Source organism: Platichthys flesus, chromosome 16, assembly GCF_949316205.1.
Source record: "Platichthys flesus chromosome 16, fPlaFle2.1, whole genome shotgun sequence".
NCBI lineage: Eukaryota > Metazoa > Chordata > Actinopteri > Pleuronectiformes > Pleuronectidae > Platichthys > Platichthys flesus.
In genome coordinates, this window is record NC_084960.1 from 5793099 (window position 1) to 5809793 (window position 16695).

At 42.9% G+C, this 16695-nt stretch overlaps 1 protein-coding gene across 1 annotated transcript in view; it reads right to left on the reverse strand.

Moving 5' to 3' along the window:
• Positions 1 to 16473, reverse strand: part of LOC133970953 (voltage-dependent P/Q-type calcium channel subunit alpha-1A-like) — a 47906-nt gene extending 31433 nt beyond the window's left edge. Inside the window, exons 1-11 of the mRNA XM_062408116.1 lie at positions 16373 to 16473; positions 15748 to 15887; positions 7206 to 7297; positions 6454 to 6606; positions 5950 to 6137; positions 3417 to 3520; positions 3141 to 3256; positions 1812 to 1856; positions 1623 to 1706; positions 587 to 793; positions 70 to 182 (exon numbers count right to left, since the gene is read on the reverse strand). Of these exons, the coding sequence (XP_062264100.1) occupies positions 70 to 182; positions 587 to 793; positions 1623 to 1706; positions 1812 to 1856; positions 3141 to 3256; positions 3417 to 3520; positions 5950 to 6137; positions 6454 to 6606; positions 7206 to 7297; positions 15748 to 15887; positions 16373 to 16465 (1335 nt within the window). The 5' untranslated portion in view covers positions 16466 to 16473. The remainder of the gene's footprint in view (positions 1 to 69; positions 183 to 586; positions 794 to 1622; positions 1707 to 1811; positions 1857 to 3140; positions 3257 to 3416; positions 3521 to 5949; positions 6138 to 6453; positions 6607 to 7205; positions 7298 to 15747; positions 15888 to 16372) is intronic.
• Between the last annotated feature and the right edge of the window lie 222 nt (positions 16474 to 16695).

Below are 16695 nucleotides of genomic sequence, written 5' to 3' on the forward strand. Positions count from 1 at the left end.
GTGTCAACTCATCGGTGTGTGTTAGTGTGTGTATGTGCACAGTCTACGGCTGTGTGTAGCGGGACTCACAATGCAGTCGAAGCAGTTGAAGGAGGAGTTGAGGTAGGCCTGTTTGCCCAGGCCATACAGCTTTATACACATCTCTGTCAAGAATATCCCCAGGAAGATGAATTCTGCAAAATCTACACAGAAGGAGGAAGACGAGAAGTGAGTAGGAGTAGGAGGAGGAGGAGGAGGAGGAGGAGGAGAGGAAGCTCAAAGGAAAGGAGGATACATTGCATGCTTCAACCTTCCATTCATTCATCCATCCAAAGAAGGGTAGTGTTATAAGTATGTAAGGGAGAAATAAAAATGTGTATATGTACTATACACATGTAACAAACAGAGACCAACACTTAACTGTGTACAAGAGGAGGACAGATTGTTTGGATGTGCTCTGTCATGGATTTAGTCACGTTTACTTTAAGAATTTGCTCACCCACTCTCTCCCAGTAATCTGCGATGAGAGTATTTGTGCCTATTGCAGAGATAATCTGTGCTGTGCTTGCACCAAAGTATGTATCCATCCCCACGCCCTCCTACTCACTCAGAAAATCCGAAAGTGGTTCTGGCTGGTCGTAGTGAACCACAGCCACACACATCGTGTTGAGGCCCACCAAACACAGCACCCCCCAGTAGAAGGCCTGGGACTTCACAATGTGTCTGATAAAGAAGCGCAGCCGGCGCTCGCGCCTCTTGAAGGTTGATCCTTCGAGCTTGGAGCTCTTCAAGCTGGCACGAGCGAATGGTGAACCTGGAAGGGAAAGCAAGATAAATGTGATATAAGTATCTGAGCAGAGAAGTTGGAAGTGGGTTATTGACATGTTTGTGTACATTAATCATCTAGGAAAGACAAAACTGTACACACAAGGATCTGCTTCCCTCATTGGTCACATAACATCATTCTACTTGAGCATAGACATAGACACATTATAAAGGTCCAATGTTTCTGTGGTGATGTCCAGTTCCTAATATACAGTATATGAATGCATAGAAGCATTGGATGGAAAGACTGGAAGAAGCGGGGATGGAGGAGAGAAGGAGAGACGAGGCAGCAAGGCCGGGAAAGGTGAAGGGATGAGGGGGATTGAGCACATGAGTATTATCTAAAATTTGAGGTTAATTAATGAACTATTACACCAACCACTTACTAATTAACTGATTAGTTAAGGTGTTTGGACTGACAGTTTTTTATTGTTGGATTATCATCTTCTCCACCCGTATTATATTATAAACCTGCAAATCTAAATTCTTTACGGGTCTTCACACCAAAACCTTGTACTGGTTCGGATCCACGTTTCTGAACATGGAAGAGTCAGGTCTCGTTATGCAGAAAAACAGTTGGAAGGATGAGGGGGGGGTTAGAGACCAGAGAATGAAAAGAAAATGTAAGACGAGAAGAGAAGAGAAGTGCAGAGGAGTTGAGGACAAGAGGGAGAAAGAGAGCGGGGTCAGGTAATGCTGATATGCAAGATAAGATAGCATCTGTATGTACCTGTGGTTTGTGTGTGTGTGTGTGTGTGTGTGTGTGTGTGTGTGTGTGTGTGTGTGTGTGTGCGTGTGTGTGTGAGAGGCTCTCTTACCCACGGCCAGGTCTCCATCGCCTTCATCTGGGTGCAGCAGCTCAGCTTTGCTCTTATGGTTCTTTGTGGCTCTCCTACGTGACCCTGTTTAAAAAAGCGAACAAACACGTGTGACTATTGGACGTGCAAAACGTACATGCACTATAAAAAAAGACAACAAATCACTTTCATGCACAAACAAACTCTTACCATCATAATCGTTTTCATTCTCATCATCCGCCAAGATGACCTCTTCTGCAAACCGCACACAAATAAACATGTCAACAAAGTGTAGAGTCACGCTAAATTAACGATTTCCACATTATAAATCAATCTTTTTTGTTGTTGTCATTTCTCATTTAATTGCACACAGAGTCTTTGGCCTGCACCTGTCCATGTAACTCATCGCTTCCCTTCTCTGTTTTCAACCGCCTTGTTTTTATGTAGATCGTCTTTTCAAGATGATCAAAGCTCTGCCCTTTTCCTATCTGCCCCTTGATCTGCTCCTTCCAGCCTCCACCTCTCCACTCCTCTTATCCTCTCCACATCTTCGCTGCCCTCATCACACAGGGCCACAGCGGAGAGAGGCGGCAGAGAAAGGGAACTGGCCCGGGTCTCGAGCATCAAACAAGGCTCTTTAATCCTGTGCCAGAGCCATGTTAATCAAGGCTGCTCACTTACATTCAAAGGGTTTGGTCGTGATTGTTAAAGGGTCCGAACATCACGACTTCAAAAGATCAATCTATTCTTGTCAATTTGTTGTTTTCTCAGATGTGAAACTCCAAAGGTTCATATCTATTCAGACGGCGGAAGACAGATGACACAACAGGACTATGTGTGTCATCCAGAGTCCTGTTGTCATCACCTATAAGGGTTGTGTCTACCTACACTTCACATCAATTGGTTTGTATTGTATTCACTATTCAAATAGTTATTTTACTTTACAAAATTTGTTTCATTTGAATGGAGGAAATTAATGGAAACAAGTGATTCATTTTGTTGCTATTGTAATATCATAATGGTTTTTAGTACCAGCATCAAGATCTCCAGGTGCAGAACTCTACACAAGTTAATATGCAATCAAATAAACGATCACATCATTCTAACACTATGAGTCAAAGACAAATTATCCTGTGAGCCTGAGCTCGGCTTCTGGACCAGTAAGGCTTCCAGTGTTTAATGGTGTTCACACTGCAAACAAACTGAACTTAATCCGGACTGACACCACTTCATTTAGTCGGACTACTAAACTAAACTAAAAATTCTAAATAGTCCAAACCAAAACAATGTAGATGTGAAAGCCCCTAAAATGCAATTTAACACATGACAGATACTTTTGAGTTAACTGATCAACTGACAAATATCACTTTAAATAACCTCCTTCCAACTGTTTATACTGATATTATTCCAGTTGCTCTAGGCCACAAATCCATGCAGCTGCTTCACAGTAAAATTAAATCAAATTGTACAACATAGTTATGTCCAGAGCATTCCTGGTGGATTGAGAATTGAAATGTTGGGGAAACAGTTTGTACAAACCAGCTTTGCAGATCCACTCCAGGTAACCGTTGAGTTCCCTCTCAATCTGCTGCTGTCTTCTGAGCTTGAGGAACTCACTCCTGTTCTCCACACGCTCTCTCTCTTTGGCAAACTCCCTGCAGACACACAAACACACACACACAACGCGCAATAATAGCAGACACATGTGAAATTTTTTTGTTAATTTGGCACGCATGCAATTAACTCCACATTTGTTTAATATCTCATAAATAAGAAACAGATTACAGATAAGCAACCTTTTACTGTGACGCTTACCCTGACAACACACCCAGCACCAGGTTGAGCATGAAGAAGGAGCCAATGATGATGAGGGGGATGAAGTACATCCAGTTCCATGCACTCCCTGAGGCATCGTTGCTCTGGAAACACACGCACACACACACACACACACACACACACACACACAGACACACACACACACTTTAGACAAAGTAATCAATGTTTTGCTCTTCCCCCTGAACTTGATATAACAGCACCTAAGCTAACAGAAGCATCACTTGGTTAACAGATTACTAAAGCGAGAAATGGGGAATTCACCACAACTCATCACAACCAAAGATTTGATCGACTGAGAACGTGATACCTTCTTTAAAGTGAATCTATCGGAAGGCGAATATAGAGCTTGCATGACCGGTGAAGAGTAGTCTGCAGGCTGGACAGATAGAATAACTACAGCTGTGATGTGCATGTTTAAATCTTTCCTAACACCCCTGCAGAAAAACCCCCCGTATAATTTTTCGGGCCTGTTTGTCAAATTTAGATGCATTCACAGTGTTTGCGTGCAGGTGCTCTACAGCGTCGGCACTGTTCCTAAACACTCATTCTCACTAAAAGTGATCAGGTTTTCCACATTTGCCTGAAACTCATTTAATACCCAGACAGTGTGGCCGTTAAAAAGATGGAGGCCCGTGCACTCAGAGGTGCGGTCCACTGCCGCTTGAAATATAAACAACAGCAGGGCTGACATGACTTTGCTTTAAGTCATCTCAATAAGTAAATGCATATCTGCCACTCTATTTAGCTTCTCTGAGCAGAGTAAATAATGTATAATGCTTCGCTCGCTTCCTCTCCGTCTCTACCATCCTCCTCTTCTCCAGACTCTGCCTCCTTCCATTTCCTCTGTTCACTCCTCATTGTTTTTCGTTCTCCTTTTCCTTTCATCGTCCTACGAAATCGCTTCCTCGCCCGTTTACCAAACGTAATTCTCTCATCTTGATGCTCGCTCGTTTAGTTTCTTCCTCTACTCTCTTCCTGTCTCTGATCCATCCCTTAGTTCTCCCTCAAAGTCCCTGATCAGACTCTACATTGATTCTTCATTTCACCCTTTCTCACCCCCCCCCCACACACACACACCTTCCTCCATCTTCCCTTCTTCCCTGGTATCGCCGCTGTGTACCCAACGTACCGCAGACCCTTTCTTTCTACAATTAAACTTTTATCGCTCCCCCTCCCCGGCAGCTGCAAGAATAACTTGGACTGAACAGGCCCTTTTAAATATAGAGCAGCAGCGGGAAGGAGGGACAGCGAGTGAGAGGGACAGGGGGGGAAGGAAGGAAGGAAGGGAGGGAGGGAGGAATGAAGACGGAAAGAGGAAGGAGGGTAAGAAGGAGAGGGGGAAAAAAAGATGGAATAAAGAAAGAAGAAAGAGCAACGGGGAGAATGTGATTAACTGAGGGGGGGGGGAGGAGACGACTACAGTAACACTCAAAGACCCTCATCTACCTCTGGTCTCCATAGCAACCGTTGCCAATGACAACAGGGAACCATTCAGTTTTGGGCATGAGCGATGACATCGCCCGAGAGCCGCTGCCGGTGTAACGGGTAAATGCATCGTTTGCTCAGGTGAAAATCAGCAGAAGTCTTAACACTTAGATTGTATTGTTTTATGAGACGGTTGCTTGGTTTGTGCAGATTCACACTAAAGATGTAAAATATTCATGTGACCGTTGAAAACCATGTTAGAGAAACACAAGGTCTAAATTGCATTTGACTCGATCCAAACCAAATGGCCTCCAAAAATGAGCATAATTTTAAATGCCCGTCAAACATTATTATTATTATCATCTCAAAAACCAGGGTCCACATGATAAAGCAATTCTGTACAATCCCCACAGCAACATAATGACTAACAAACCAACTGATTATGTCACATGTCTGGATCATGCTTCCTTGAAAGCAAACGCATCAGGGTCAGGTCCTGTTCAATGGCTGAGGGTCTAATGTTTAATATAAACTTTATAAAGAGTAATACGCCAAGACTGTATATAAAGATTCCTACCGCTATGCAAATGAGCAAATAAGCCAATGTATTTGACTTTTACTTTAACTTCGTAGTTTGGTCCCTGTCACATCCGCTAACACGTTGTGATTTAACAGATTCGATTACTTATTGAAATGCTGCGTGTGTGTATTGTAACTTACAACATTGTATAAACATAAGAAAAATAAAAATGGCTCTGTTACAAAAATATGGATATTCCTTGACTGTCTCCGGAGAACAGACGCCACTGTTTGAGAGAGGTTGGAGGCAGAGTGGAGCCGAGGGCACATGGTCAACATGGACGAGTGCCTTGCTCAGGAGGTGAAGGGTCAGGGAGCAGAGGTCACGCTTGTCTCACAGAGAACGGAATCATAGCAAATTAACAAAGCCGACATCAGCAGCTGAGGCAACGAATGGCCAATCGTTATGATGGTTCAAAAGGGCAAAACACTCGAAGCAGGATCATTTGAACTGACAGACGGGTGCGGAGCGGTCACTGAGTGTGTAAACGTCTTCAGCAGTACATACATAGTAGAGCAGTTCGGTCCAGCCCTCCATGGTGATACACTGGAAGACGGTGAGGATAGCGAACAGGATGTTGTCGAACTGGGTGATGCCGTAGTTGGGTCCCAGCCAGTATTGTCTACACGTTGTCCCCACTGGACACAGCCGCGACGGGAGCTCCGTCCCACATGGAAACTCTTTGCGGATCTCACCTGGACATGGGTGGAGGTGGAGAGGTGTTTCAAAACAGAAGGCAGGCACACAATCATGATATGTGGTTAGTTTTGTTGAGTACCAGTGACACAGCAAACTGGACAAACCTACTTAACTTTAATGGACATTTGAGAATCCTCCTAAAAGCTCAATAGGCCAAACTAACTCCTCCTCAATCGCCGTATCGAGAAAAGTTGGCTTTTTTTACATAAACTAGCACTGGGACTATTTGAAGTGCACTCGAACAAACACTAACACACATTACAATCACTAACACACATTACAAAAATAACACAAGCACACCAACCCCATTACCTGTGTGATTGTCAAAGCAGGTTGTGTGGAATTTGCCCATGTAGAACTCCAGGCCGATGATGGCGAACATGAGGATGGCGAAGAAAAGCAAGAGGCCGATCTGCAGCAGAGGAATCATGGCCTTCATGATGGATTTGAGCACCACCTGTAGGCCTGGAGGAAACAGTGTACACGCTTAGTTTGTGCCATGAGGATTAGGTCCAAGGATCTTTTAATTGTTAAACTAGAAAAGCGTTCACTTTACGCCTACATCACTCACACATTTAGTTGAGATATACAACATTTTAATATAAAATAAATATATTTTTCAACAATAAAATCATATTCAGTGACTTTTCAATTCTTGCCAAATATTGATGTTGGAAACTAATCTAATTTCTGATGTGTGTCACACATTGTAATGGAACTCTTAATTTGGTTTTCACAGGAAGCTTGGTGACTTTAATGATGAGTAAGCCTTGGTTCGCCCGTTCAGCCCTGTAGTGGAGTCAAAGCTATTAATAACTCTGCAGTGGAGCCGGAACACAACTGCCACTGTAACATTTTAAAAAGGAGCCGAGTGCACAGGAGAACCACTTTGGTTGGAACACTTTGGGTGCATTATGCAGAGAAACACAGAAGCTGCAGAAAAACCTTGACACAAAATGCATCTTCAAGTCATCCAATAAGCCTGTAACTGAAATATAACTAACAAGGAATGACACGGACGCCATTGGTTATATTAATTTGTCAGACAAAAAGTTCCGACTTACTGGGAATACCGGACACCAGTTTGAGGGGCCTCAGTACGCGCACAGCCCTGAGGGTCCGCAGGTCGAAATCTGAACCCACAGTGGACAGGATCCTAAAGAGAAGGAGACAGATGCACAGACGTGTGCACAGGCAATCAATACTTAAGCTGGTCAAGCTTGTCACTGTCAGTCAGCCTCTCCCTGTTTTGCCCCGTCTTTCTCACTTTTTCACACACACACACACACACACACACACACACACATTAACGCCAACCCATGCCAGGTCATTAGAAGCAACTGGGTGAACACTATGTAAATCCTGCATGAGCTGATCAATAGAGCTGACAAGTGAGGAAGGAGTTAGAAGTGTATCAGGATGAGAGAGAGACTATAAAACCAAAAAGGGGAATGAAAGGCGGAGAGCGATGGGGAGACGGGAGGACAGAAAGAAAGTTGAAGTTGTGGAGAGACAAAGCGCAAGAGAGAGAGGGAGCACTTTGCAGACGAGGAGATCAGAGATGCTGACTTGCTTCTTCCTGCTTATTTTTAATCTGGGTACATTTAAATAATTTCTCTTCAGGCCGACATCAGACTCCAGAGTGAACGCGGTGTGTGCCGCAGCAGCACCTGTATCACTGCTCATTATCTGAATAGACGCTTGTAAACACCACGACTGTGTGTGTGTGTGTGTGTGTGCACTTGAGAGGGTTAAGATGTTCTCTTGTGCCGCCAGACTTCCAGTCAGTCCCATCGTCTGACGCACACTGTGAATCATCCGCTTTCCCACTTCTCTCTCTCTCTCTATCTTTTGTTCTGTCTCTCTGACACATTTCCACTTTCCTCTGCTCCACTAAGAGGCCCGGTGACACAGCAGAGCCTTAATCACAGGTCTGAAGTCAGTCAGCTTTGCTTGGAAAACCCAGAAAATTGGCACAAAGAGAAAAAGCAACACCGACCCAGGATCTATGGATAAAGGTATAACTCGCCTGCAGTTTCCAATGCAGCATTGCATTACCAGCAAGCTCCCCAGTGGCAGGTGCTCCATCACCAGAGTAAGCTGGGGTCCTTGTAATGACATTGTGTGATATCAAATGCCTCATCAGAGGCTGACTTGTAACTGAGAGGTTCCTGGTTTGGTCACGAGGTGCTACTGTACTGTAGCTTATGCAAAAAGAACAAACGTAATGAATCGCAGAGATATATTTTATATTGTGTCTCCGGTTTTCAACCAGGGAGCAGTGACAATTTAACCATGTATGAATCTTTGTCACATTTTTTAAGTAACAAAATAGCCACAACGCGTTTCCTCTGACATACATGTAGCTGAGGAAAGACTCAACGCTACCTGAGAGCACCTGGAAAATATTGTATGCCACGTTTTCAGCCAAGTGGGTTATGTTGCATGTCTGTGAGCAGTCAATCTTCAAAAGGTGTTAATGGCTTCAAAAAATGAGGTTGTGGCCACTGAAACAAAAACACTGAGGGCAAGATTATAGAAACAATCTAAGTGCATGTTCTGAAGCCCACGTGCACAGAGTGGATTCAGAGCGTGTCCAAAGCTACTTGGTTCAAAAGGGTTGAACATAATTAATTGCGGCTGTGTTTTTTGTGTGTAACACGCAATAAACCAACCAGGGCCCCATCTCGTTCCCTTTGAAAGCCAGGTGCACTTGCACCCTGGTGGATGCTTTTATGGTTGTAGGAGAGATAACACTCACTGCAGAGGAAACACATCTGCTCTGTGTTTATTGTTAAATCCTGTCTTGATATATACCAAGTTAAAATGTTAAAAAAATACACTGACTTCAGACCAGGTTTGTCTGGTGAACCACGCAATTGCTTTTCACTACTGTGGCTGAGGGGTAGAGCGGTCGTCCTACCACCAGGCGGTCGGCGGCTCGAGCAAAGATACTTCAGTTTCTTTCAAAGAAATTTTTATCTTAGATTAAAGCTGAGACATTTATTTACAATACATTGAGTGGATTTTAGTATATAATAATATATATATGCATTTAATATTGATTATCTATAGTATTTATCAAAGCTCTCAGTTAATATGATGGTAATAATGATGAGGATGATGATGAAGAGGGTGTAATAATGATGATGATGATGATGATGATGATGATGATGCTGAGGATGGTGATGAAGAGGGTGTAATAATGATGATGATGCTGAGGATGGTGATGAAGAGGGTGTAATAATGATGAGGATGATGAGGATGGTGATGAAGAGGGTGTAATAATGATGAGGATGATGAGGATGGTGATGAAGAGGGTGTAACAATGATGAGGATGATGAGGATGGTGATGAATAGGGTGTAATAATGATGATGATGATGAGGATGCTGATGAAGAGGGTGTAATAATGATGAGGATGATGAGGATGCTGATGAAGAGGGTGTAAAAATTATGAGGATGATGAGGATGGTGATGAATAGGTTGTAATAATGATGGTGATGATGATGATGATGATGATGATGATGATGATGATGATGCTGAGGATGGTGATGAAGAGGGTGTAATAATGATGAGGATGATGAGGATGGTGATGAAGAGGGTGTAATAATGATGAGGATGGTGATGAAGAGGGTGTAATGATGATGAGGATGATGATGATGATGATGATGATGATGCTGAGGATGGTGATGAAGAGGGTGTAATAATGATGAGGATGATGAGGATGCTGATGAATAGGGTGTAATAATGATGAGGATGATGAGGATGGTGATGAAGAGGGTGTAATAATGATGAGGATGATGAGGATGGTGATGAAGAGGGTGTAATAATGATGAGGATGATGAGGATGCTGATGAAGAGGGTGTAAAAATGATGAGGATGATGAGGATGGTGATGAATAGGGTGTAATAATGATGAGGATGATGAGGATGCTGATGAAGAGGGTGTAATAATGATGAGGATGATGAGGATGGTAATGAATAGGGTGTAATAATGATGAGGATGATGAGGATGGTGATGAAGATGGTGTTATAATGATGAGGATGATGAGGATGGTGATGAAGAGGGTGTTATAATGATGATGATGATGAGAATGATGAGGACGAGAATGATGAAGATGATGAGGAAGATGAGGATGGTGATGAAGCTGCTGCCACACACGTTGTCACGCCGATGAGGCGGTTCCTCATTCACACCGTCTCCACGGTGACGGGGTCCTTTCTCATTCATAAGTGTTTCCATGGCAACAGGGACCTCGGCTCATTGATAGAATCTCTGTATCACCTTGGTAACAGGGCCGAGGGAGGAGCCTGATTGATTGTTTTTTATCCTTCGCTCTTCTCTCTTTAATGTAAATGTATCACAACTCAAACACATAAACAAACACACTGGTACACAGACACACACACACACATCTGTGTAGCAAACAGGTTCTGGTTGGAGATCTAACATATTGAGTGAGAATACATTTCTCCACGCATGCACACTGGAAAGTAGGTCATATAGAATAACCAATGGAAAGCAATCTCTCCTTGTCGGGGACAGAGAGGCTAGGCTACATCTTACATACCTGACCTTAACACACACACAGGCAAACACACAGACGCACAACCTGCTCTTTATCCTAAGAAACACAAATGATTATGGGGAAACACATTAGGCAATATTGCTATTACACAATCTCCCCGCTGACCCCTTCTCTGGGGAATCTAACACATTATACAAACAATCTTTTTCGTCAGCTCTCTCCGTCTGCGCTCCTGCCGACTTCAGCGAAATGTGGCTAATTATCTTTGTCCACATCACTGACCAACCTGCTTCATCTCTCCTCCAAACTCTCAGCCCCTCTCGCCTCTTTGCTTTCCTCTGCTGCCACGAACCGACCATTTCACATCTAACGTATCCCCGCAATCACAAAAGCTCTCTCATCTTAAAGTGTTTACACGAATATCTGTTGTTCTCATTAACATTCTATCACACATTTAGCAAATTTGAAAAAAATTGCATTTCCATGTCAGATAGAAAAACACATAAAAAAGTGAACGAGAAGGAGGTACAGAGGGGAGGATGCAAAACAAGATGGGCTATAAACTAAGGGTAATTGGACTAATAATCAATAGCGGGGATAAAAAACAACTAGCTCCTTCCCAGTGCCAAGTCACTCAGGATATTCACAACAACACATACACACACACACACTTTGGCACAGAAACACGGAGGACACAAATCTACTGAAATCCAACAAGGTTGTAAAATGAGCAGCTAATCTATTCAGACAGTTTAAGGGCCTTCTGTGTGTTTGTCTTTGTATGTGTTTAAAGACAGCACCTGCAAGTGCACCAGGGTGAGAGGCAGATGGAAAGGAAGGTTTTGATGTGGAAATGTGGAAATGTGTGTGTTGGTGTGTGTGCGTGTGCTGGTGTGTGCAGGTTCTCTGGTCAGTGAGGTATCAAAGGTTTGAGCCAGAGGTGGGTAGAAAGGCCAAGTAGCCTTTCATGTTCAAAGAGTGAAAAACACAACCACCATTCATCGACAGCTCAAAAAAAACCCTATCTGTAAGTGTGTGTCTGTGTGTGTGTCTGTGTGTCTGTGTGTGATCTATGTATAACTCCTTTTGGAGGGAACTAAAGCTGTTTAAACTAGCACCTTATGGGGATTGTGGTAGAGGGTTTAGGTTAAGTTTAGGCTGACATTAAGGTAAGGGGTAGGTTAAGGTTAAATTTAGGTTAAGGTTAGGATTAGGTATCAATCTAAACAAATGTAAACTGATTTAATTTCCTCATGGAGGTCATCGGAGACACATTAATGTTAATATATTTTATATTTATAGATAATTTTAGCTTCATTAAAATACAAATCTCATAAAGCCTCATTCTTCTTCTCATCCTTCATTATGCATGTCCTCTGCCTCCTTCCTCTCTCTGAGTCACTAATTTCTTTTTCTACGATGATGCTATTATTCCTCTTAATTTTTTGTCCTTAAATAGCTTCACATCAAACACGATAGATGCCCTGAATGAAAAGAGAGTCTATAGCAGCTGCGGCAGAGCACAGGTTCCTTCTTTTTCTAAATTTAACACGGCAATAATCGCATACATTTAAACATAAAAACAGTGGGGGGTTGTTACTAGAGACTTTAATGTCACCTGGACGGTAACTGGAAGAAACCATTTTTGCTAACATGTCGGAGCGGCATCTCTGGAGCAACAGCGGCAGTGCCTGTGCCTCCCGGAGAAGATTTAAATGCTGTGTCATGCTTGCTCAAAGGCTTATCCGTTTCAAAAAATATAAAGATTTCCTATTATAAAAGACGGGAATGGGTTGGGGGGGAGGGGGATTATGGGAGACCAGGCATTTTACTGGAAGTTTTAAGGACTGCTTCATTTCCTCCCGCTCGGCCTCTCCCTTCCTCTCTCTGCCTCTCCGACACTCATCTTCTCTCTTTCAGGCTCTCTGTTGTGGCACGCCGAGATGAGCTTGGCTTCATGATTGCTCTTCTTAAAGCATAAGGAGATTCTGCCAGACTCTGTGTGTGTGCGTGTGTGTATGTGTGTGTGTATGTGTGTGTATGAGAGAGAGAGAGAGAGAGGGAGGGAGGGAGAAAGAGGGAGGGAGGGCTGAGAGAAACGAACATCAGTTTCATCGGTGCTTTGTCAGCAAAAATGCGGAGGGTTTATGTAACCCACGAAGCTTTTTTCCAAATCACCACATGCACACATACACACATGCGATGACCACAACCTAACAATCTGAGCCAGTAAACACAGTTTTACTACAAGACTTGTCAAGTGAGCATGTGGCACAGGAAACAGTGTGATTTAAACCGCAAATGATTTATGTATGTTTCAGTTTTAACGAACAGAATTAATGTAATGTGAAAGCTGGTCGCGGAACCTGGGCCAGGTTTAGACTTTGTGTATCGGTCGACACAGCGTAATGATATGATGCCAATGTATTTTAATAAATAACAACCTTTATATCATATTTTAACAGCCGATGCATCTCAACCTGTATCAAAATGACGGTTGATATGATTCTTACATGGCCTGGCTCAGGTTTAAATAACAAAGACATAACCGAGAATGAATAACCTTTATTATCTAGTTTGACCGTAATGCCTGAAAAAGAACACGAATAAAGGAATCTAGGAAAACACAATTAATAATATCCTTCAAATTGATCTGGTAAAAAGCAGCTGCAGTTTATACATAAATAAGTTAGAATAAGGAAATCACGTAGCTTCGCCCTTCCAAAGTGAAATCTTGCGTATGATAAACGTTGCGGTTTTACTTGTGGGAATTTGCTGACATTTAATGCAACTTCCACTGGAAATAACTTCTTCCTAGCTGCTGTAAAAAACAGCATTTGCCAGTGGCAGTACAGTGCCACTGCAGTTTTGGAGAAAAAGTGATGGTGTCATTTCCAATGCGTTATTGGAACATCTCTGCTTGTGTTTTTTTTACAGCCATTTATAACTAATTCTCTGGGCTTTGTGATGTGCTCAGGCAAATCTGAGACATGAGCTCAGAGCTGCGGTCAACTGAGGGTCTGCAGCAGTAAGACCTTCACAGACATTTTCTCTCTTTTCACCAACCATCACTCATCTGATCACGTTAATCTGTGAATGCAAACTGTGGCACACAGACCAGCGTGCGACGGCTGCGAACACATGAGCACACAGCCTGCAGCGCGTTCATAGATATGAAAGAAAAGAAGGAATGACATTTCATACAGTCACATGTCACACGGATGGATGCACTAACAGACACATGACATGATGGGTGTACAATTGAAAAAAAAAAGATTGCATTTGAGTCCATGTGATCGTTGCGCTTTATTTCTCTCACCGCATTATGTCATCTATTTACTCTGGTCCATTTCTATGACCCATAATCTAATCGGTACAGTAATTCCATCAAGCTAATCCTATCAAGAGTCTTAATTCTCCCTTGTTGACACCCCTTCCGTCACAGGCCCCGGACTGCATTCCACTTCTTCCCTTTGCCCTCATCTTCCCCATTTCACTGAGCTTTAAAATAATATGTCAAAATCATAAATAAGATAAGGCTATTATGTGTTGACGGACTTGTGCCACTATCCCTCATTTGTTTTCCATCATTTCCTGCAGTGTAGGATGTTAGAAGACCACACTCGGATCTGCCTGAGGTGAAATGCATTTCAGGACGCAGCCTTTCCCACAAGCTGTAAATTAGGTTTAAGGCCATTCACCTCTCAGACCAGGTATCAATCTGGGACTGGTGTTGAAAACAAAGGCCCTGCTCCTTCCTGGCATCCGTGATTTGATCATAAGTTTGTCCGTGTCTCGGACCACTTATGATCGGAACCTCACTTTCCTCCTCTGGAAAAAAACTGAGAGACACTCCAGATTTGTCTTCAATCTGTATCTCCACATGTCCGCCACTCATTTCACTACAATGTCTGTTGAATTTGTGTCTGTGGCTTAAAGAATAAAACCAAGATGGAAAACTGATCATCTTGAAGTGATCTCTTCAGTATTTTCGAGAGCTGTACGTCATTTTTATTGGAGACCAAACCATGTTGTTTTTAGCCTGTCAGACAATGTTAGATGGACGTCTGTGTGTCTGTGTGTGTCTGTGCGTGTGTGTGTGTGTGTTAGTGTGTAGGAGAGAGACAGAAAGAGAGAACGGAAGTGTGGGCCAAGGAGAGGCTGAGCAAATCAATGTTCTGCGTTCAGTGCAGCCTCACAATGAAATAAGGTTTTACTCATTTGAAATAGTAAAAAAGAAAATCAATATGTGGTCAACGTTGAAAAGGTGGCAGTGGCCACAAATAAATCAATGTATGGGAAATATTTATGGTTCATTGTGAAACTGTGGCAGGTCAGAGGACGTCCGCTGAGCAGGCGATCACTCATGGCCCGGCACACATCTGTGCTCACACGGTTAATGGAATGTGGCCAGCGGTTGTTCACAGTGGCTATTTTCATATGGATCCATTGCCTTTGTTTTCTGGAACTTACTTTTCACCCACTTTATGGATCTGATTCATTCTCTCTCAAAGTCTAAATGTGTGTTATAGACTACGATCATCAGGACAGACGGTTTGATTCGTTTTTTTTCTGCTGACTCACAGATTATATCGCTCCGCAGTTAATTAAAGTGGTTCTGCACAATAATTCTGAGTAACGCCATATTTCGCCAAATTGTACTAATTTGTCCAATAACAGTGATTTTTTGTCATCCCCTTTTTTCAGTCTCTCTAATATCTGTTCCCTCTGCACCCTCCCCCCCGTGACCCCCCCACCCCCTGTCTCTGTGTATATTGTGGTGACATTTGTTCACTACCCGGGTAGTTGGCTACCTGCAGCTCTGCTCTGTGATCCGACTGCTGCCTCGCACAGAATGGGGCCATTCATTAGGGCAAAGGAGCAGGGAAAACACTCACACACACACACACACACACACACACACACACACAAACACACATTCACACAAACACACACATACACACACACCACATCTGATGCTAACCGCATGAGCATTTTTGTCTTCATGCAGGTCACAAGCTGTGTGTGTGTGCACTTCTCATGTGTTTGGGCTCGTGCCTGTTTGCTCGCCACTCACCCTGTGAGCACCACCACGAAGTCCATGACGTTCCATCCATTTCTCAGGTAGGAGTTCTTGTGGAAGGCGAAGCCAAGAGCCAGGATCTTTATTCCAGACTCAAAACAGAAGATCCCAATGAAGTACGGCTCGGTGTCATCCTGAAAGGTAAAAGGAGGATGAAGGGAGGTTAAGAAGGAAAAAAGATAAAGTGAGAGAGGGGTTGGTATCTAGAGGATCTGGGGTTTTATCTAACTTTGTAAATCTATGAAAAAGTTAATGTCATATTTGTTAATTCTGATTAAGAGAAAATAGATTAATTGCACTCTATAATGCTCCTTGACACAATATGGGATGTGGACAGTTCTGTGCAGGCTTCCATCTACCTTTTGCCAAAAGATTGTAAATGGAATATTTAAAATACTGCACTGCATAATCCTATACAATATAATGGTATGCATAGGAATGTGTATGTTTCTCTTGTGTTTTAGTTTTTCAAGGTGAGAAACCATCCTCTCTGAGTCTCTTAGCTGAGTAGCTGCATACATCTCCGCCGAAGCAAAATCAATAAGGACTCTGAACTGTCACCTGGATTTAATCATGTTTACATGCGACTCCCACACAGTCCCGTGTCTTTCCAACTTACCAGGCGTTCAGACAGCGGCGTCTTGTCTCCATCGGGCAAATGTTGTTCCAGAGCCAGGACGATGCAGTTGGCGATGATGGTGGCGAGAATCATCCACTCAAATGGAGTGAGGAAGGTCAGTCAAGGAACAAACACTTCAACAACCATAAATCTGAACAGTTAAAAAGGACAGCTTGGCATGATAGGTGCTTTTTTTTTTTTTTTTTACATAATCGTAAAATCATGTGAGTCACCTTTTTAATTTTCCAACAAGATTTGCTGCAATATGCTGCATGGATTCAGATAATCACATCCTTTCGTCAACACATATTTGTGCCTGTTTT